Raw genomic sequence first — 19,956 nt, 5'->3', positions numbered from 1 at the left:
ACGTGCTTTGCTTCATTTTTAAAAAACCTCTAAACTCTTTTGTGAACATCCACGGGGACGACTCTCGTTGCGACGGCGGGAAACACACGCTTTTCGCCACGTGGTTCTCTTTACTGCCACTCGTTGTGTTTAGATCTCGTCGAAATCGCATCTCACGTGTACAGGATCCACTGTGCGTGATGTTCACATCGATCGTGGTCGCTTCTCTTTACTCCTATTCTATTCGAAATAGTGGAAATATACAAACGGCGTACCGTGCGCAGCGTTGGGGGTACAGTTTTTTGTACCTGTGTTTTGTGGTCTCTGTTGTTGTCTGCATCTCTCGAAAAAAAACGCTGTCGGCATGTGTCTCATGGTTTTTCTGAAAGAGCACGTGGTCACAAAAGCGTTGTCTCCCCCTGCACTTCAGAATCTCGTAAACCGCCAAACAGAGAGATCTTCGCCTCCGTGGATCTTTCGACGTTTTACTTGCTGCGAAAAAAGAGGACAGTGGGACCACAGAGACATTATCGCGGAGCAAACTGCGACATCTAAACCTTCTTCATCGACACTCGCAGGGTTCTACACCCTTCTGTGCGGCAGACGAACCTTTGCTGCGAATCCTTCTGCTTCCATATGCGCCACCACTTGGTCGATTCTGTTCCTTTTCTCCAGGACCTAAGACGGAAACGCCACACAACCGTTTCCAGAAATGCGCCAGCCAAAGACTCCTCCGATTCTCGTCCCGGCTCATCTGCCGCGACCCAGCAGGTACGACTTTGACGAAATCCATAGGTTTCGCGGTAGAACGCGCGGAAAAAGTCTTTAGCTGAGACTGCCTTGAGGTACGCTCTCACTCACGCGTGCCGACAGATCATCTAACCATAAATCTGTTTGAACCGCCTCATATAGAGACAAAGAAGGTGTCGTTTCTTTTGCGGCTGGGGCGAGAGAACCACCACGTTCTGATCTCGAGATCGTGCGCATGTTAAATTCGTTCGAAACGTCTGAGTGCGTTCTTGTCTCAACCTGGAGCCGCTGTGAATTTCTTGGGTCCCGGCGATGATCTTTGATTCTCCACTCCCGTTTCGGATCGGGGCGTTCTGTGCGGAGGCAGTCGACACTTACAATCGGGCAACCGGCATACTTTCTAGCCATGACCGTTCTGTTCCTAACGCCGGCGTTCCCGAAAGGGTGTGTTGCCTAGATTGGTCGCGCGCTGCTCTATTTCGTTGGAGACTTCAAGGCCTGTGGATCCTTCGTCTCTCGTTCCTGTGTATCTACGGGTGAACGCTGCGGGAAGAGTTGTCATTAAAAAGCGCACACTTCTTCTGCTCTAGAAACGTCACCTGCAGGACTCCCGCTTCGGGGAAAACTCACGAGGTAAAGAACTCCCGCGGCTGTCAGGTTCGCCTGCAGAGAACGCCACAGGGACAAGACATGCGGAACAGAGAAACGTCCGGAGAATCCAGAAGACGAGAGACGCGACGAGGCAAATGCTGTTGCTGTTTCCAAGAGGACTTCTTCACAGCCTTCGGCAGTTCCTCCGCGTCGCCATCAACGGTGTGCCTACCGTAAAGCTGCAGGTGTTTCCTGAGCACGAACCGTCTCTCTACAGACCCTGTGCGACTCTAGCGGCATGCAACCTCCCTTGGACTGAGACGAGGCTTTATGACAGTCCACACTCTAGGCAGAACGGTTGGGCCTTGCCGTTGTCTTTGCATGCACCGGTCACACGAAGCTCCATTTCGAACTGGGCCATTCATCTGCAGCGCTGCTTTCTTCTGCGTTTCCAAGATCGCGACAGCCCAGTGAATGACTGGCTATAGAGCTTTTGTACGCGTCGCTCTGTGAGACGGAGACCTCGCCTGTCTTCAGGTTCTGTCTCCCAACTCTCCATTTCCTATTTTCCTTCTTTTCCTCTCTTTTCCGGAGTGTCTTGTCGGTTTTCTCTCTCGCTTCGCGCTCGTTCGAGTCTTGTCTACTCTGCCCGCCGCTTCCGCCTCACAGTGACTTGTCGGAGAAACTGGTCGATCACCTCGCGGCCGTCTTCGCCTCCCCACCACGCCCAGTCCGCTGGGTTCCGCGGCCGATCGCGGGGGCTTCCCGGAACGTAAGGCTGCGCCGAAGAGCAGTTCAGGTGAAACGAAAAGCAAAGATCGAAAACACTGCGATCGACGGGAGAAACGCGACACAACGGGGTACTATACACCAGCAAAGAGGAAAGCGAAAGACAGTTCGAATCCACAAGAGGAACGGAACGAGAAGCAGTCGAGAAAGGCACTTCGGTCAAACGCAGTCGGAGTTCACCTGCGACGCGAGAACCACGGCTTCCAAAAGACAGAGCACTGAAGAAGTTCAAGGCGAGAAGAAAAACCTCTGAGGCGTTCTCGACACTGCTGAATGGGATGCGCACCGGTCCCGAGCAGACGGTTCTGCGATGAGCCGTTCAACATACGAGTGGTAGACAGGAAAGAGAAATAAAGGAACAACGGAGAAGAGACGAGAGAAATGGAGAAACGGCGAGAGACTCGGAGGCGAACCGGACGAGAAACGACAGCGAGAGGAAGAGACAAAGAGGGACAGAGGCGAAAGGGTGCAGAACGCTTCAGACAAGACGTTGGAGACGAGCGAGAAGAGCAGAGGTTCCACCCAAAAACCGAAGGAGAAGTTCAAGCGAAGTGCACCCGCGAGAAGGCTTCAGAGATAAGCGACCGGAACACAACAACTCTGTTCCTCCATGAAGTGAGAAACAGTGTTACACAAGTTCTTCTGTGTAAGCGGAGAGTTCTCGCCTCGTCGAAAACAGTCTTCCAACTTACGGGGTTGAACAGAACGACGTCGAACAGCCCCTCGTGTCTGGAAGCGTTCCCAGCCTCGCGAGAAGAAGGAGAGTGCGAAGAAGACGAAGAAGGCAGCTTTCGCCTTTCGCTTGGACGGAAAGCTCGAAACAAATCGCTAGCGACCGCGTCTACAGCACACCGACAGCTCTCAGCTCTGTCCGGCGACGTCGCGGAGACCGACTCGGGCGCTTCGTCCCTGTGATCTGACCTTCCGCGTAGTCGCGTCGCTGCTCGGCAGTCTCTGCTTTCGCTCTTCTCTGACCGACGCGCCGTCTCCAGAGTTGCCTCGGTTGCAGAGAGGTTGCAGTCGACAGCAAAGAAACAAGGGATGAACAAGGGAGAGGAAGACGAAGAGGAAGAAGGAGAAGAAGGAGAAGAAGAAGAAGATGGAGACGGTCGAGAAGCGATATGGGCAGTATGAGCGTCGGTGGTGGTGCCGCCGCTGTTTGCGTCTGCGACTGTCGCCTCTTCCTTCGCAGGTTTTGCGCTCAACGCGTCTCGACTCGAGGCATCGAATGCGCGCAGAAACAGTGTTCGGAGAAAAGAAATCACACAGCCACTGCCAGACCTGAAAAAAGCGGAAAAAGACAGAAGAGTGACGCAGACATGGCGACAGAGAAAAACAGGGAACATCAGACTTCAGCTCCAGTTCAGCGACATTCTGTTTACAGCTTCTAGCCTGGCGTTCAGGTCGCTGGCGAGAGAGAAAGAGAGAGGGGGAGGAAAGAGGTGCAAACAGAACAAGCTGTGTGAAAGAGAAGAAAGACCCATTGGACGCGTTCAGACCTGCGAGGCTTGGGAGAGAGGAGGGAGAGAGGGAGGGAGAAGCACAGAGCGCAGTCGAGAGGTGATTAAGGAGAAGACAGTACCCCATTTCCAAGACGAGAGAAGGTCTACGGCGAAGGAGAAAGGGCAGGTCTTCAGCGAGGGCGTCCAAGAAGAGAAAAGAATCTTCTGCAGCTTCGTAGACATCAGGAAAGGTCTTGTGCAGACCGACATGGCTGGTGTCGGGTGTTGGGACTCTGACGGAAACGAGGGGATCCATTTTGTGAGGGGAGGAGCAGGGCAGAACTCGAAAGAGAGAGAAGCGGGAGGAGACATGTAGAACGAGAGGGAGAACGTTGGACGAGAGACAGAGAGAGAACGAGAGGAAGAAAGGAGAAGAAAAAGGAGAAAGCGCGAAGATCAAGTGAGGCGGCGAGATGCGAGAAAGAGAGAGCAAAAGAAGAGAAGGAGAAAAAAAGGAGGGAGAGGAAATTGGAAACGCTATGTCGACTTTTGGGCGAAAACGCGCGAGGACATGGAGACACGCCTGCATGCGAGATCTCCGAAGAAGAGGGGAGAGACGAACTCAAACTTTTTCTCATTCCAAAGTCGAGCAATCGGAAAGGAAAGCAAGTGACAAAGAAAGTCAACAGCCAACGTAGAAAAGAAAAAATGTCTGTGAGGACTGAAGGCCTCGCGAATCTTGCCGCTTGCGCCCCGAGGAACTCTGCTTTGTCTTGCTTCTTTTCTCTTGAAGTTTCTGGATTTCTGCGTGTGCTGCATCGCGCATGTCTTTGCATTTGCGCCTCTACAATTCCTTTTCAGACTGTTTCCCCTCCCTTGTTCCGCGAGGATCCTTTTTACGAATGTAGAGCAGCAACGAAAGGCTTCCTGTGTTTCAGTTTCTTTTTTTGCCTTGTGTACGTTGTATGATAGTCATTCTGCGTATCTTGTTCGTATGCTGCAATCGGCTTACATATCTTCTGCTTCTTTAATAGCTCCAGCACCCCTACAGCAGCATGCGAGTCACCCTTTCAGCATCGTGTACGATCATTTAAGACTCTCGAGAGGACGCTTCATTCCGACATTCGTGGACACCGCCTCTCCACCTGCGAGTGACGAGAAACCCTTTTTATTTTACCGAGAAAAATTCGCTAAAAAAGTGGAATCAAAAAGATTGAATCCCAAAAAAGCGCAACGCACACACTTTGCAAGTCTGCTCACCTCGCAAAGAGAGAAACCTGTCCGAAAACGTTTCTCCTAAAATCTCGGAGACGGCTAGAGAATCCGATTCGCCAGGAGCCCCAACAAGAAATCTAGGTCGAGACACAATGTTGGGGAATCTGAGAGGAGGTGAGGAACAGATCAGACACAACATGCGAGCGCGATGGTGCTCCATTTCACAGATGTACTGGCAACAGAGTCCGGAGAGACAGCATGTACGCCCACGAGGAGGTCTCCACAAGTCCGATTTCCTAGTCTCTCTCCTCTACAGACACAGCGACAACTAACCAAAGAAACGAACACGACGCTGAGAGAAACTCCACCATATAATTATATATATATATATATATATATATATAATGCCGAGAGGAGTGGAGGCATCCCTAGATAGCGGCGTATCATTCCTTAGATACATTTATTTGCGGCTCTGTGTATACTTGTGTAGCGCGAATCACATCTGCATACTTAAACATATATATATATATATATATATATATGCATTCATGATCATGTGGACATGCAAAGAGGCAAGGTGGGTCGGGGTGTTGTCTGTGGCAGTGCACCCCGAGGAGAGAAGCGCAGAAAAGAGACGCTGCGCCGAGCTGCGGAGTCTTCGCATCTGCATTTGTGTCGCTTTCAGATTATTCAAAGTCTCATGCCCAGGCCTCTGCCATAGAAAACCAAAAAAAGCAGCTGTGTCTCAGCCCACCTCTCTATTTAGAGGCCCAGATCTCGAAACACTCCATGCCTGCATATATATATATATATATATATATGTATATATATGCATACATATATATATATATATATATATATAGGCAGGTGGTGAATTCGCACATCCAATCATAGAAATGCAAATGTAGGTTAATAAATGTTACAGAAATGTGCTCTTTCGTGCAAGGGAGACGCCTGTCGTTGCTCTCGACGGAAGATGTTCAGAGATAATTTCGAACCTCGGATGAGTCCTGCAGCGCAGAGCTTCGAGGAACGCACTGGTATTCCAGGAGCCTTTACTCCTTCGCGGTGAGACAAGGAGTCTCAGTGTGCCTGCGTTTCACTGTTGTTTTTACTTGTCTTTTAAGAGCGTGGAGAAAAGCCTCATGTGTCAAGCAAGGCGGGAGGGTGAGTGCACAAAGCAAGAGAAGACAGCGAAGAAGAACCAAAGGTCACACACAGAGAGAGAAGAGAACGAAGAGAGACGAACAGAAGATGAAAAGACACAAGATTTCCAGGAGACAGAGAAGAACTTCCTATGAGAGACCGTCACAGAAGAAATGGAGAAAAGCGAGAGAGCATCACGAGGTAACGCTGCCTTCTCTTTTCCCCTCTTCCCCGTTGTTCTCTGTCTCCCTTTCCTTTTTGCCCTTTTTTATGGTGCTTTCGCCTCATTTTCTTTTGCGCGCCGGAGCGAGGGAGTCACCATCCAAGGAGTCCAGCGACGAGGCATCCAAAGAGAAATCCGCCCACATGGCCCGGTTCGTCAAGGCCGCTTGCTCCAACTGGCGCGAAAAGTTCCATGAAAATGCGTCGCGCCATTTGCCCACAAAGTTTTCTTTTCACGGCTGTGTGGATTCTCGCGCTGCCCACGAGCGTGCCGAGGAGTGCGTAGAGACCTGCGCTGCATCCGAGTGTACGCACACACCAGGATCGGTCGTTCTCGCGTTCTCTCGCGTCCGTTTCTTCCTCGACTTCTCCTGCCTGCGAGTCGCTCTTGACTTTCTCCAGGCGGCGGTGTCGCGTCCAGACGTCGGCGTTCTTCCGCGGCTTCTCTGCGTCGGCCAGTTCCATCTGCTCGAGCCAGAGGTCTTCGCGTCTCACCTTGCCACCCCAGAACCGCCTCTGGGCCTCCTCGTCGCGCGTCTGCTTCTCCACGCTCCACTCCACGCGACTCCACCAGCGTCGCAGCAGAAGAGAAGAGACGTTCCCTGCGGCCGTTCCAGCAAAAAAGAGCGAGAGAAGGACGACGCGCGCCACCCAGCCGTGTGGGCCGAAGCCTGGGCCTCGTCGACCGCGTTCGAGCCACCAGCACCAGCGCGCGACGCCTCCCGCGCTCTCGTCGCTGCTCAGGACCGAGAGACAGGAAGCCTGGCCTGCCGCCTTCCCCGCGTCTCTCCACACCAGTCCTTCGCGCAGGAAGGGAAGAGAATCTGAAAGCGAAAAGAGGGAAAAGGGAGCAGGCGGAGCAGCAGACCCACAGGCAGAGGAGGGAGCAGCGTACGTGCCGAAGAGAGCGTCGTAGCAGAGTGTCTCGCACAGAGGGAAGATCTGGGAGATGCCCCGGAGGTTGACAAGAAGGTGAACAAAGTTCGCATGCACAATCGCTGACCGCGCGGCGCGGGTGAAGAACTGAAGCAGAGGAAAGAACATGCGGGGACGCTCGACTTCCTTCTGCATGTCGAAGGCGAAAGAGGCTGCGAGGGCGCCGCGAAAGAAAAACGCATCGGAGACGTACACGAGGAACAGCAGCGCCCGCAGCGAACTGGCCAGAGGAGGCAGGGGCGGCACCGCCAGGTCCAGGCACACTCGAGGAGCGGGGAGGAGCGAGCGCAGGTGGGGGACGAATGCGCGGAGATTCCACCCGAGAGAAGAGACGGAGGAAGGGAGAGCCGCAGTAACTCGAGCGAAGAGAGAGGCGCGTCTTTGAGCGAAAGACGAAGACTCCACGACACGAGAGAGGCGAGAGAAGAGGACTCTCGGATTCAAGGGAGAAGAAGGACCCGGAGAAGAACGCGCGACAGAGAGACAGAGACGAACTCGAGTCCAGAGAGCCGCGAACTGGGCTCCGAGCGAAAACCGCCACGTAGGAGAGAAAAGCCGCGTTTTGGGCGTTCGAAGACGAGAGGGAAACGATGAGAGAAGGCGCGAGAGCAGCGACGGTGTCGGAGAAGCTGGAGGAGGGAGCCGAAGGCGAGGAGACAGAGAAGAGAAACTGAGCCTCCGGGAGAGGGCGAAGGAGAGAGAACCACCGAGAGCTCGGAGAGAAGGAACCAGCGAAGACAGCGAAGACAGAGAAGGACAACGAGACGCAAGACACGATACGGGAGGAAAAACGACAGCAGAAAGACGAGAGACCCAACGAGAAAAATGAACAGAAGACGAAGGAAGCGAAGAAGGAAAAGAGGCAAAAGAACGACGTGAAGAAAGGTCAGGAGGAAAACGACGAAAATTGTACGAAGACGGAGGAGAAGAAGAAGACGACGGCGCCGACGCAGAAGGAAAATCCGAGCAGTAAGGAGAACCGGAAGTCAAAGGCCTGCAAGTAGAGGAAGTAACGCGCGAAGAAAGAGATCCACTTGGGATGCAGAAAGATACTGGATGAAGGAAAGAGAGAGAAGAGGTCCTGACGCCCCGACGACGGACGTCGAACTCTCTGCCTGGATGACTCGGGCAGCACCGAGGAGACGAAGAGGAACAACAAGAGGAGGAACAAGAAGGGGAGGAACAAGAAGGACGAGAAGATGGGGGTTCAGAGAGAGAAGCAAGAAACGAAGGGAGTAGAGACAGCCGAGGAGATTGGGCCTGAGAAAGAGGAGAGAAGGCGAAACGACGAGACTGCGAATCACACCGCACTGTGGGGTGGCAGGGGCCTGTTGGAGACAGCCGAAGAGAGGCGCCCGGAGCGGCAAAAAAAGGCAAACTAGGTGAAGTTACCGGAGAGAAGGACGGAGAGAAAAGAGAGAGAGCAGAGCTCTTTTCACACTGCACCGGTGCACAGATAACGAGAAAGAAGCAGAGGAAGACGACACTCGAGCGCAGCAGAGACCCTCGAGCACCAACGTTTCTCCGTCTCTGCAGACGCGAGCGACCGACAGGCAGGATGCGAGAAGACGACAGCGAACTGGTGGAAGAGGACTCGAGAGAGGAAGACCATGGAGGAGAAGCGGGAGGAAAAGACGAAGACTGCGAAGAGGAGGAACTGAAGGGAGGAGAGGGAAGAGAGGGAAGAGAGGGAGAAGACGACGAGAAAGGACGTGAGGAAGGAAACGAAGGTGGCGAGGAAGCAGGCGAAGAAGACGAGAGACAACAGGGAGACGGAGAAGAAGATCTAGGCGAAGAAAAAGAAGAGGAAGAAGAAAGAAGCATCGCAGAAGGACACAGAGACACGAACGAAGACGAAGCACAGAGTGTCGAGGAAACAACCGGCGCCGGCGAAGCGCACCGAGACAGAAGAGGATGGACGGGAGGAGGAAAAGAAGGCCGAGAAGCAGAGAGGTTCTCGCGAGGTGTGGAGGAACTAAGCCTGAGCGGGGGTCCCTCCATCCTTTTCGACGCTTTTCTACCTAGCCGCTTCTCTGCGGGGTCTCCTTTTCGCTGCGTCCGCTCGAGACTTCTCTGCCTCGTCTCAAAAGGCGAGACCAAGAAAGACGCTCCCTGTCTGCATGGTCACGGCACTCTCCATCTTTCCTTCAGCGTTCTCTTGCAAGCTCGAAGCTGAAGAATGACGAGCCTCCAACGACCGCCAAGAGACTGTCAGTGTGCATTCGCAGGAATCCACGTGCACATTCCCTGAGGGTGCTTCTCCTTTGCTCTTCCTCTCTGTCTCGACTCTTCGATCTGTAGTTCTCCTTCGGTCTCTGGCTAGCTCTCTCTCTTCGTCACTCTTCCTCGTCTTCGCTGCCTTCCTGCATTTCTGGTCTCCTCCCCCTCCTTTGCCGTTTCGGAATCTCGCGCCGGCGTATCGATACACCTGAGCGACGTGTACATACACCGCGGCGGCGTCTGCCTCTTCCTCACTCGCAGCGTTTTTGCGGCCTCAGTCCTCCATCTTGTCTTTCATGTTTTCTGGCTGTTCTCTTGGCAAAGGCAGCGCGCGAGACCGTCTCATTTTTTCTCGGCTGGAAAAAAAGCTGAGAAACCGCAGGAGACTTCAAAGTGAACTGGCAGAAACGCGGTGGACTCTGCTCTCCTCTCCAAACTGGTCTGCAACGGGGAACTCGCTTTTTGTGGAGCTCTCTACCGTCTCCGGAATTACCTGGAAAACCAGAGGGGAAGCGAAGACAACAGACACGACGAACTCATGGAGCAGAGAAGCCTCGTGCCTTTGTGGCTTCCTCAGTCTGTGCTTTGCCTTTGTGCTGTGCCTTCGAGACGAGTCAACGTATACTTCGCAACAAAGGCCTGCAGAGGCATCGGAGAAAGAAGGGAGGCTGAGAAGAAACAGAAGCGCCTGTTTATCACCATTTCTTGACACTCCCAGCGCGGACTCTTCGAGAGGTCTTCTCCATGTCTCTCTCGGATGGGCAGCTTGTGGCGGCGGGCAGCGCGGAGAGAGAGGAAAGAGACAGAGAGAGAAAAGGGAGCAGAAGACTTGAACAGCCGACTCAGGGATCTGTCGACTTCCTTGAGTTTAGAAACGAGTGAAGACGGTTGGAGGTTTTTCGAGTGCCGGGTGTCTTGCGTTCCGGCCCGAGAGAATGCGTTTTTAAATGACTCTTCTCGGTGTGCATGCAACGCCGTTCCGCGGCCTCGACGCCTCTATATTTCGACGCGTCGGCGTTGCTCACTTTCCTCCGTTTTCCTGATAATGAAAACGGAGAGGAGGAATCTCCCGAGTCGTCTCGGTCGCCTTCGTCGACAAAGAAACACGGAGCAAAGACGCAAAGCAGACAAGAGAAAGAGAAGAGAACGCGCCGTCGAGAGAGGGGCAGGTCGACACCGCTGAGCTTTACAGCCTTACCTGTGTCGGGGAGCCAGACAGCTACGCAGTCGCGCGCTCTTCCTCTCTGTGTGGTTTTCTTCTCTCGAATACGAGGGGAACACAGAGGGGAGAAACGAAGAGACAAGGATCTGAAGGAGAGAGAATGGCAGCGTGAGAGCGAGAGAGAGGAAGAGAGGAAGAAACGCGACTTCGGCGACTTCGTGCTCCTTTCAGAGAACTGTCTCCTCTAGGTCCTTTCTGCCGGCGAGAACAAGACAGAAGCCGACAGACTTTGCTTTGGCGAGAGAACAAGACGACAATCAAAGGAGGGCGTTCTCCCGGACAAAGAGATCCCCTGCGTCCGAGGCCCCGCGTCTCTCTGTGTCGGTCCTGCGGCAGTGAAAAGAACGAGAACGAAGTCTCGCTCTCTACACTTCTTGCTTGTTTCTCTCGAGCGGTATGTTCTCCTGGATATCTTCCGTTTCTTCCAGGTGAACAGCCTTGTCAGTCCATTCAGTCCATCTTCGTTTTCCCCGCTCTCACAGCTTCTCGAAACCTCTCTTCTCGCGCGTTTTTCAACGATCTCGTCATTTTCCCCGTCCCGTCCAAAACAGTTACCTTCTCTTCTTCTACGCCATCCACTTCCCTGTCTGCTCTCTTTCCTCCTCCCTTTCCTCCTTCCTCTCCTTCATCTTCATCTTCCTCATCTTCCTCTTCTTCCTCTTCTTCGTTTTCTTCTCCGTCTACTCCCTCACCTCTCTCTTCTTCCCCTTCCCCCTCTCCCGGTTTTTCTTCTGCCTGCGCTCTCTACTATTCGTCGTTTTTTCCTTCTCCCAGGGTATCGCAAGGAGCGCCCTCGGGTGTCTGTGCACTCGGCGTCGAGAACGATGAAGTCCGCGGCGCGAGGCCGACAGGCCCAGCAGCGCGGGCGTCCTTCCTCGGGATCCAGAGTCTCCGCCGAAGACGAGGGGAAGAGACACTCGTCCAGTTCGAGGGAGACAGGAGGCGACGCCGCCTGGAGACGCGGAAAGCCTGGAGACAGAAACGGAGAATTCAGTCCCGATCTCCTTTACAAAGATGAACGCGACAGAGAAGTACGGAAACACGCGTCTCACGTCCTCTCGACGCACCTGGTGCCAACCGCCAGATGCCTGTACACCCGAAGCTACACCCCTACTACATGCGTGTATATATACGTATACATACATATATATATATATATATGCATATGTATATATATATATATATATATGTATATATGTATATATATATATATATATATATATATATATGTGATTCAGTGTGTGCGCGTGTCTAGGTATTTCTGTTTGTATTTTTTAGATTTCGTTGGAGAAGACGCGATGTGGGTCCGGCTGAAGACGTCTTGCAAATGTTTGGGACTGGATTGACAAAGGGCAGCTGCAGTCACGGCTGTCGAGGGAGGGGGGAAAGGGTGCAGCGAACTGCAGTTCTGGACGCTTTCGGCGTTTTCAGTGAGACGGAGGAAAACGTTTTGCGGTTCGCGTCGGCGATCAGAGACTGAGAGGAGCAACGAGGAGACGGGGAATCTCGAATTCTTTCTTCCGCGGTCGTCTCTGTTTCTGGAGTGCTTGGAACTCCTTCACTCCTTGTCCCTCTGGTTTTTTCTCCTTTTCCTCTTTTCTCCTTTTTCTGGCTGCATGCATGGAAACGGGAGGTGGAGAACGAGACATGCGAGTCTCGCGTTTCGTCTTCTCCCTTATTTTCTCTGCTTCTCGTTCTCTCCTGTGTTCTCTGTCTCGCGTCTCTCGCTCGCGTCTTAGTTTTTCGTGTGCCTCAAGAATTGCTTTTTCTCTCCGTTTCTCCGCGCCAGGCTCTGGAGAGCATGAACGAGTTCGAGCGAGAGGCCGAGCTCGCGCGGCGTTACGAGGAACTCGTTCGAGAGAGACAGAGAAAGGAGTTGCTGAGGCGGCAAGATCAGGACCGGAAAAGCAAAGCAGGTAAAAATCCTTTTTTCTTCTTTTTCCTCAATCGTTTTGCACTCCCCGAAAGGCGAGAGCTGGCCGAGTCTGACGGCCAGGAGGAAGCTCGAGGCCTTGCAGAGTGGTGAGAGAAAGAAGAACGGAGGAGACGCGGAGCTTCCAGCAGGGACGCGCGAGAAGAGTGATCAAGAGGGCTTCAGTCAGGACTTCAGATGGGGGGGGGGCGTATGTCCTCTCGCATCTTTCGCTGCCTCCACTCAAAGTATATAGAAGCGTACGAGCGTACAGACGGGGATCTATCATTCAACAAGCACATCAGCATATGCCTATCTATACATATATATATATATATATATACAAATATACATGTATGTATATATATATATGTACATTTAGACATGAATGCATGCGTTCCGAAGTGCGTCTCTATCGACAGAGAGATAAGTGAGTGTGTTCCGATGTCGGTACTTGTGTTTGACGCGTGCCTGAGAGTGGGGAGACGACGACGTTTGTTCTTTGATTTTCTCGAGACGTTTTTGAGTTTCGTTTTCAGGGCGTCTGGGAGATGCGCTCAGCGACATTCGAGCGCGGAGGGCTCGTCAGAAGCAGCAACAGCGACAAAGTGAGGAGCATTCCTAGTCTCCGGTCCTTCTGTCTCCTCTTGTTTCCACGCGCATGCCCGTCTCTGTCCCTCCCTTTCGATAGGCTGTTGCACCTGGAGCATAACGTTGATCGACGTGAGAACATGACGTAACTGTACGTAGGCGCTTATCCGTCTGTCTGTCTGTGAATGTGTACACAGCTTTGTTTCACTGCGTCGGTGTGACTCTCTGTGCACCTGGCTAGATCTCTTGTGTCTGCTTTGCATGTCTAAAGCTCCACCGAGCTCTTTGGAAGCTGGGCGTCGCTCGGCAGTTGACCTTTATCTTTCTTTTTCCCTTCGCGTTTCGTCTCCAGCGAGTGAAGATGAAGACGAGGAGGAAGGCGAAGTCTCTGGAAGTCGAAAGGACGGAACAGAAGACATGACAGAGTCTTCTTCGGAAGACGAAGAAGACGAGGAAGAGAAGAAGCGTCTCGCCTCGCCCCCGGTCGGCGCCGGCGGTCCTGGAGCCTCGAGCGGCGTCTCTGCCGCAGCCGACGCGGCTGTGGGTTCCGGCGCGTCCGCGGCGCCTCTCTCGCCAGACAGAGGCGAAGGCGCGGGGACAGCCGACGGCGTCGCGCTCGGCGTCGGGAGCGCAAGTGCAGGTGACGCGTCTGTCGAAAACGAAGCGCTCGGAAGAAGGAAAGTTTCCACGGCCAAGTCGGCGAGAGAAGACGAGGGCGGCGAACCGACAACGCAGCAACAAGTAGGCGAAGCGAAACAACAAACTCGAGAAGGAAGGACAAGGCATGAGAAGTCGGTACAGAAGCAGCAGAACGAGACTGTGGCGCAGAAGAAGCAGAACAGGAGTAAATCGGAAAAAAAGAGTAGAAAAGGCAGTCCATGGTGTTTTTGGTCAGGACGATCACGGAGAGCAGTAGAGGAGTTCGGAGCAGGAATTTGTGTGTGAGAAGGAGAGCCAGGATCCCCGTTCACATCGCTCTCCCTCGTTTTTCTCGTTGCTGTGTGTCACCTTCGTTGCAGCGTCCAGTTGAGGACGACCGGCGGGGGGATTTGTTCGACGAGGACCGCGTCGACAGCGACGAGCAACGCCGGAAGGAGACGGCGCGTCGCATGCTTCAACGCATTTCTTTGGAGCTCTTGAACGGCGTTCGGCTGTCCACCGAGCGTCTGCTGCACATGCTGGAGCACCCGCAAGCAGAAAAGTTCGTGCGAGGCTGCTTCGTCAAGGTGCCGCAGCCGGCCGCTGCTGCGTCGAAGTCCCCGTCCCCAGAGTCGCCGCCGGTAGCGTGGGTTTGCCAGATCGTCGGCCTCAGGCCTTGCGCTCCGTACTTCGTCCCCAAGGCCTCGGGCACCCTGGCGGAGTCGGCAGGTCTGGGCGCCGAGAGCCGACGCGGGAGCGTACCCTGCGCAGTGAAGCTTCTCCTGCGCGTAGCCCCCAAGGCCTCGGCGAAGTTCGATCGCGAGTTCTCCCTCGCAGAGCTGCTCAACTCCCCCGTCACACCAGCAGAGTACGAAGGCTGGAAGAAGAAACTGCAGGAATTCGACTCAGTGGAAGACCTCTCCAAAAAGCTGCGAGCGAAACTGCAGCAACTCAAAGAAGTGAGACCCGACACACACACACATCCAAGCAAACAAACGAGTGAGGGGAGCAGACACTCTACATGCACATGCATACATATGCATATGCGTACATATGCATACATATATGCATGTATGTATGTATGTATGTATATGTACGTATTGGTATGTGCATGCATATGTGTAGGTTTGTATGTATAGGTGTGTGTGTGTCTGTAGATAGGTAGGTTGATAGAGAGTGCACGGTTTAGAGTTCGACTCGACTGGCTTTCGCGTTGTGAAGCTGTTGGAACAAAAGACTTAATTGGCAACGGCTTGTGGTGCGTAGGAGACGGAGAAGGGAGAGACAGGAGAGAATTCACTCCAGGGGCAGGAAGGCGGACGCAAGCTGACCTCAGGTTTCTGCCGTGCAGGCGAGATGTCTTGTTCGGTGTGTATTTACTTCACCTCCAAGTTCAGGAGTCCTTTTACAGCTTCGGTCACAGTCAGGATCACACCGTGTATACTCCATGGTCGTTCGTCTCTGCATACGTTTTCATCTCTATCTCTTTCTCTGTCTGTCTTTCTGTGTCCCTCCCTAGCTTGTGTCTTTCTCTTTCTCTATCTTTCTTTCTGTATCTCTCTGTCTCTCTGTTTCCTTCAGTTCACTTTTACCGATGAAGATGTTCAGGCGATTCTGTCGAAGAAGCAAGACTCTGGCGCAGGGTCGTTTCTGATGACGACTGGGACTTTGCTGAAGCAGTTGATGTCGATCAAGCACGAGATGGACTCGTTGCATGCGTCGCTTTCGAGTGTCTCCACAGCGAGCGCGGCGCGACGGGAGTTGAAGGAGAAGCTGCAGGTTCTGGTTGCGCGGAAGGCGGAGGTGGAGGCGAAGCTCGCGAAAAGCAAAGCTGCGGCAGGTCGCGCTCGCAATTCCTCGACGATTCACCAAGTGTCTGTCGAGCGCAGACGCGAGAAACTCTCAAAGTTCATTCTCAACGACCCCAAGAGGTCCATGAGGAAGGGCGTCGGTCGCGAGCCTTCAAAGGCATCTCCGCCAGCCGCAACTGCTGCAGCTTTGACATGCGCAGATCTTCTTTTCGGAGACGGGGAGGAGGACGCAGGAAGAAGAAAGCGTTGTCGCGAAGGCTCGGACGAAGTGGGGAGAGACAGATCTCATGGAGGAGGAGACTCTCGTAGCGCTGAAAACCGACTGTCTCCTTTCGACGACACACGCGCCGCCAGCGCCTCTCCGGCGTTCCCCTCAGGTGTGTGCGACAGAGAGAGCGAGACGGGAGACGGGGAGACTGAAAGTGGACGAAACTGGAGAGAGTTCAGTTTGCTTTTCAAAACGTTTTTAGAAGAGTTACGCTGGAGGAAAAGCTCTGAATCTGTACCTGAAGCCGTTGAAATTCCGAAGTGGAATGGGGGCAGAGGTTGCACACAAATCTGCACGATAGACTCCGGGACTTGAGGCTCTGAGAATGGCGGCCATGAAACCTCCAGGCTTTGCCTCGGATGACCGGGGCGGAATCACATCAAATGGAGAGAAGAAGAGGCGTGAGTGTAGTCGACCTTTCGGAACCAGCGCAGATCGGTTGGTACAGAATGTCAAACCTAATTTTAATTGAGTTAAATAATACAGGGCTGAACTGTGGGTTAGTTTCAATGCCCAAGGCAGAGCACTGGACTGAATACCCAGGGAACTGCGCCCCCATTTTAATAAGAATCATAATATAATATAAGTCACCAGTCATGCAGTACCAATCAGACAACAACTGAAGCTAGAATTCCTGTTACACATTATAAATTGGGGTCCCTAGGTTTATATAAACTACCGTTTTCTGGGCAGTAGATTCTCCGAGTTGGACTGCTGGTTTAGATCTGGAAGGTCGGTGGAGACTTGGACGGGGGTCTCGCGGCTCTTCTCAGGAGGGCGAGGAGCTTTCCACATTTTGGTGACTGGGTTGGAGGCAGAGGCCTTTGTTGTTCTAGGCTTTGAGAGTTTATTTGATTTCCTTTCACCGAGGCGAAGATGAGCAGCTGACGAGGGGAGACAGGTACACAGTCGCCGACAAGCATCTCGAACTTTTGATTCCTAGTCTGTGTGTGGCGGCGAGGCTGGAGAGCCGTCTGTCTTGATGTCCGTGCCAGTCGCGCTTTTGACTGGGCGTTGTGTGAGGCATTCACTTCCTTTTCCTTTTCTGTTTTTCTGCTTTTTGCCTGCACAGGAGGCAGAGACGCTTCGTCGCCTCGACTGGGAGGCGAGAGCGAGCACCGAAGTGCAAGTCCGTCAAGCTCTCAGCCCCGAGGTGTGGCGGGACCGCTTTCGAGTGGAACTCCGCAGGCGACGGCAGCCTGGAAGTTTCTTCTTCACGGCGCCCCCAAAGAGCAACGCGTCTGGGTCAAACACACTGTCCAGGTGAGGCGATCGAATTGGCGAGAGATGGGAGAACGAGGTAGAAGACTGGAGAGGGAGAGAAACGGAGAGGGAGAGAAAACGAGAGGAGTGGAACAGGAAGGGAGGCGACAGGAAAGAGAGAGGGAAATGCTTGTGAAGAGAGAGAAACGAGGAGAGAGAAGAAAGGCAAGCGGGGACAGATGCTTGGCGCCTTTCTTTTCTGACACCCGCGCGTAGAGGCGCATAGATCCGGTGGCATGGTGCGCGTCCGTGACAAGATTGACGAGAAAACCTCGAAAAAAAGAAGCGAAAGGGAAGAAGCGAGAGCGAGTGAAAAGTCGAAATCCGTATCTGAGAACAATCAGGTGGAACGAGAACAACGCACGAGAGAAGACACATATAGTTCAATCTCAAAGTTCTAGGAGCCATGTGACCTCTGTGTAGTGTTACGAGACATTTGGCCGAACCTGGGATGGATAACCATCTCCTGGAGAACTGTATATGATCGGCTGAAAAAAATGCCCGTCAATGAGCATGCGAAGTTTGCGCGCATGTCTTACCCTCTCCTCTCCTTGCAGAAGTACCGCGAGGGAGGCCCTCTGAACATCGATACAGCAAATATTCCGCCGCCGCGGCCGTACGCCTCCGTCGTTGCTCTACTTCCTCCGACGCCTCCTCCACCTTCAGATTCTCTTTTGATTTCTCTCGAAGAATACAAACAACAAGTCGCGCAACTGGCGAACATGCAGCTTGCAGGCTGAGGAGAAAATCAAAAATGTTCTTTTGAAGGTTCGGTATCCGTACGTTTATCCCTCCAGCGCGGACAGACTCCTCCTTGTGCTTCATGCGCCTGTATGCATGCAGACACAGCCTCACCCTACACGTATACCAAGGCGTTAATATGCCTGGGCATTGCAGAAACATGCATATGTTCACACATGTATATGCAAGTATATATATATATATATATATATGTAAATGTGTGTATCCATATATATATATATATATATATGTATAGGTGGGTGGGATGATTCAATGTTATACAGAGAGGTCGACCGTGGTTGAATGCGTGGATGAGCATCTGGAGGAAACGAGAAAAGGGGAGAGAGGGTTGTGAGCAAGGAGACTGAGGACGCGCGAAGGTGGGCGAACGTGAGGCTCAAAGTCGAGTTCCCTGAGCTTTTTCCGGCGAGTTGTTTGGTTTGTCTCGCAGTGTTAGCTTCGAGTTAACTGCATGCAAATCCGTTGACGATAAGGACAAGAGCAATGCGGCCGTTTTCTTCCTTTCTGTGTCACTTCTCGCTAACAGAGCAAGTCTGTGTGTGCGCGCATGCACATATAAACACTCCTGGCGACCTTCTCTCTACACCGTTTTCTCTCACCGATTCGAGTTCTTTGTCTTGAGGTGCAGAAAGGTTCTGCCGTTGTCGCGTGGTGGCTTCTGCATTGAGGCTTTCGAATTTGCTTTTCTTCTTTTTGCGTTTTTCGTGAAACAACAAGAGACGCCATGGCCCTGAGAACGGACATGTGGTGGACGTTGCCTGTCTTTGCTTCGTCTCCTCTCCGGTGGAGCTCCGTTTTCTCTGTCCTCAAAAAGAGAATGGACTTCTTGTCGTTTCCTGACTCTGGATGTCTATTATTCTAGTCGAAGTTCTGTCGTGCGTGCACAGAAACCCCGTAAAGAATGGCAGGAGAGGCCTCAAGTTCGCTCGAAATCCAACACCGAAGAAGTTTGAGGAATCTTCAGTGTCGAGACACACCCTGGGATGGGTCTAACGAGGAAAATTTTCAGACGACAAAAAACGGTGGCTTCTCTACGCAAGAAAAAGCTCACAGTCTTGTCAAAGTTCTCGGATCACGTGTAAAACTCCTCCGTTGTATCAGGAAGAGGAGCTGTAGCTACTACATCACGGTAGATCTTTTACCAGCAGCCACACTCTGCAGGTGTTGCTTTCTTACTCGGACAGTGCGAGTCAAAACTGTTTGACCAATTTTTCTAGGTTTCTCGCTTCACCCGCGCTACAGAAGTCACAGAGGTCGCGAAGAACGCGGGAGTCTCTAAGAACGAGACACACAGCAGCCTGCGTTACCGGAAGAGAGTTCTTTTTTTAAGCGCTCAGGGCATGCAGCAAAGTTTATTCGTGCAGGTGGGGGGTGGAGGGAGGGAGGGGAAAGAGGTTGTCTTAATTGTTCGGAGAAGGAAGCAAAAGACACAGGAGCGAGAGACAAGTCACGAGAGAATGTGAACCTGGAAGGGGACACCACTGCGAGACAGAGCGCGGCCAGAAAAACAGCTGTGAAAAGAGCACTCACAGAGAAAAAGGGAAACGAGAGTACCCACAGAAAAAGAGGAACATGGAGACAGGTTTCAGGTGACATACACGAAAGAGAGACACAAGGACGGACTCCTAGAATAGACCTGGTCGATGAAGTACAAATGATGATACGTTCGAGAGAAGAAGAAGGGAGACAATAAAACAAGCAGGCCCCTCAGCAGGCTTCACGCACGCATGAATTACCGGTGTAGTGCATTCTCGAGTTTTTTTCTCGGAAACAATCGCTTTTGATGCTCCAGTGACTCTCCTTTTTCCTTCCAGTGCGAGAGCTCCTTCCTGATATGGTTCCTTCGGGACTCTCCGACATTTAGTGACGTTGCCTTTCTATCCTGTTATCTCCGTTGTCTGTCTGTTTAATCCTACATATATATACATATATGAACATATAAAATATACACAATGATAAGCATGTGCAGACCCTCCTGTATCTCTTGTATATATGTATCCAAACACACACATTTATAACCATATGCTAACTTATTATATTTATGTGTTTACCAATATACATCAGCCTCTGTAAATACACATCTACATATATACATTTATTAATACATATAAATAATGCATATATATATATATATATATATAGACACATGATTAAGGCCCATATACATACATATATATGTATGCATGTATATGGGCCAT

At 52.3% G+C, this 19,956-nt stretch overlaps 4 protein-coding genes across 4 annotated transcripts; 2 read left to right on the top strand and 2 right to left on the bottom strand.

The window, feature by feature from the left end:
- Window positions 1-267: 267 nt before the first annotated feature.
- TGME49_244240 (hypothetical protein) lies at window positions 268-4,559 on the bottom strand. The gene is made up of 6 exons (XM_018780707.1): window positions 3,692-4,559; window positions 2,802-3,390; window positions 1,988-2,098; window positions 1,360-1,392; window positions 589-657; window positions 268-471 (listed from the first exon to the last, which is right to left on the bottom strand). Exons 1-6 carry the CDS (start codon window positions 4,138-4,140, stop codon window positions 406-408), a joined length of 1,317 nt encoding a protein of 438 aa, XP_018637543.1. The 5' UTR covers window positions 4,141-4,559; the 3' UTR covers window positions 268-405.
- Window positions 4,560-5,852: 1,293 nt separating this feature from the next.
- TGME49_244230 (hypothetical protein) lies at window positions 5,853-8,289 on the bottom strand. Its single transcript, XM_002366871.2, has one exon. The coding sequence runs from the start codon at window positions 7,203-7,205 to the stop codon at window positions 6,228-6,230; it is 978 nt and encodes a 325-aa protein (XP_002366912.1). The 5' UTR covers window positions 7,206-8,289; the 3' UTR covers window positions 5,853-6,227.
- Window positions 8,290-8,329: 40 nt separating this feature from the next.
- Window positions 8,330-10,157, top strand: TGME49_244220 (hypothetical protein). Its single transcript, XM_018780706.1, has one exon. The coding sequence runs from the start codon at window positions 8,629-8,631 to the stop codon at window positions 9,244-9,246; it is 618 nt and encodes a 205-aa protein (XP_018637542.1). The 5' UTR covers window positions 8,330-8,628; the 3' UTR covers window positions 9,247-10,157.
- A 172-nt stretch (window positions 10,158-10,329) lies between these two features.
- Window positions 10,330-18,653, top strand: RTF1 (RNA polymerase-associated protein RTF1). The gene is made up of 8 exons (XM_002366869.2): window positions 10,330-11,543; window positions 12,302-12,428; window positions 12,964-13,032; window positions 13,368-13,756; window positions 14,035-14,613; window positions 15,236-15,842; window positions 16,806-16,996; window positions 17,554-18,653. Exons 1-8 carry the CDS (start codon window positions 11,337-11,339, stop codon window positions 17,734-17,736), a joined length of 2,352 nt encoding a protein of 783 aa, XP_002366910.1. The 5' UTR covers window positions 10,330-11,336; the 3' UTR covers window positions 17,737-18,653.
- Window positions 18,654-19,956: the final 1,303 nt, after the last annotated feature.

This window comes from Toxoplasma gondii, chromosome VI (genome assembly GCF_000006565.2).
Source record: "Toxoplasma gondii ME49 chromosome VI, whole genome shotgun sequence".
NCBI classification, from domain to species: domain Eukaryota; phylum Apicomplexa; class Conoidasida; order Eucoccidiorida; family Sarcocystidae; genus Toxoplasma; species Toxoplasma gondii.
Note: the sequence above shows the minus strand (reverse complement) of the source record. Positions and strands in the feature narration are given on the sequence as shown.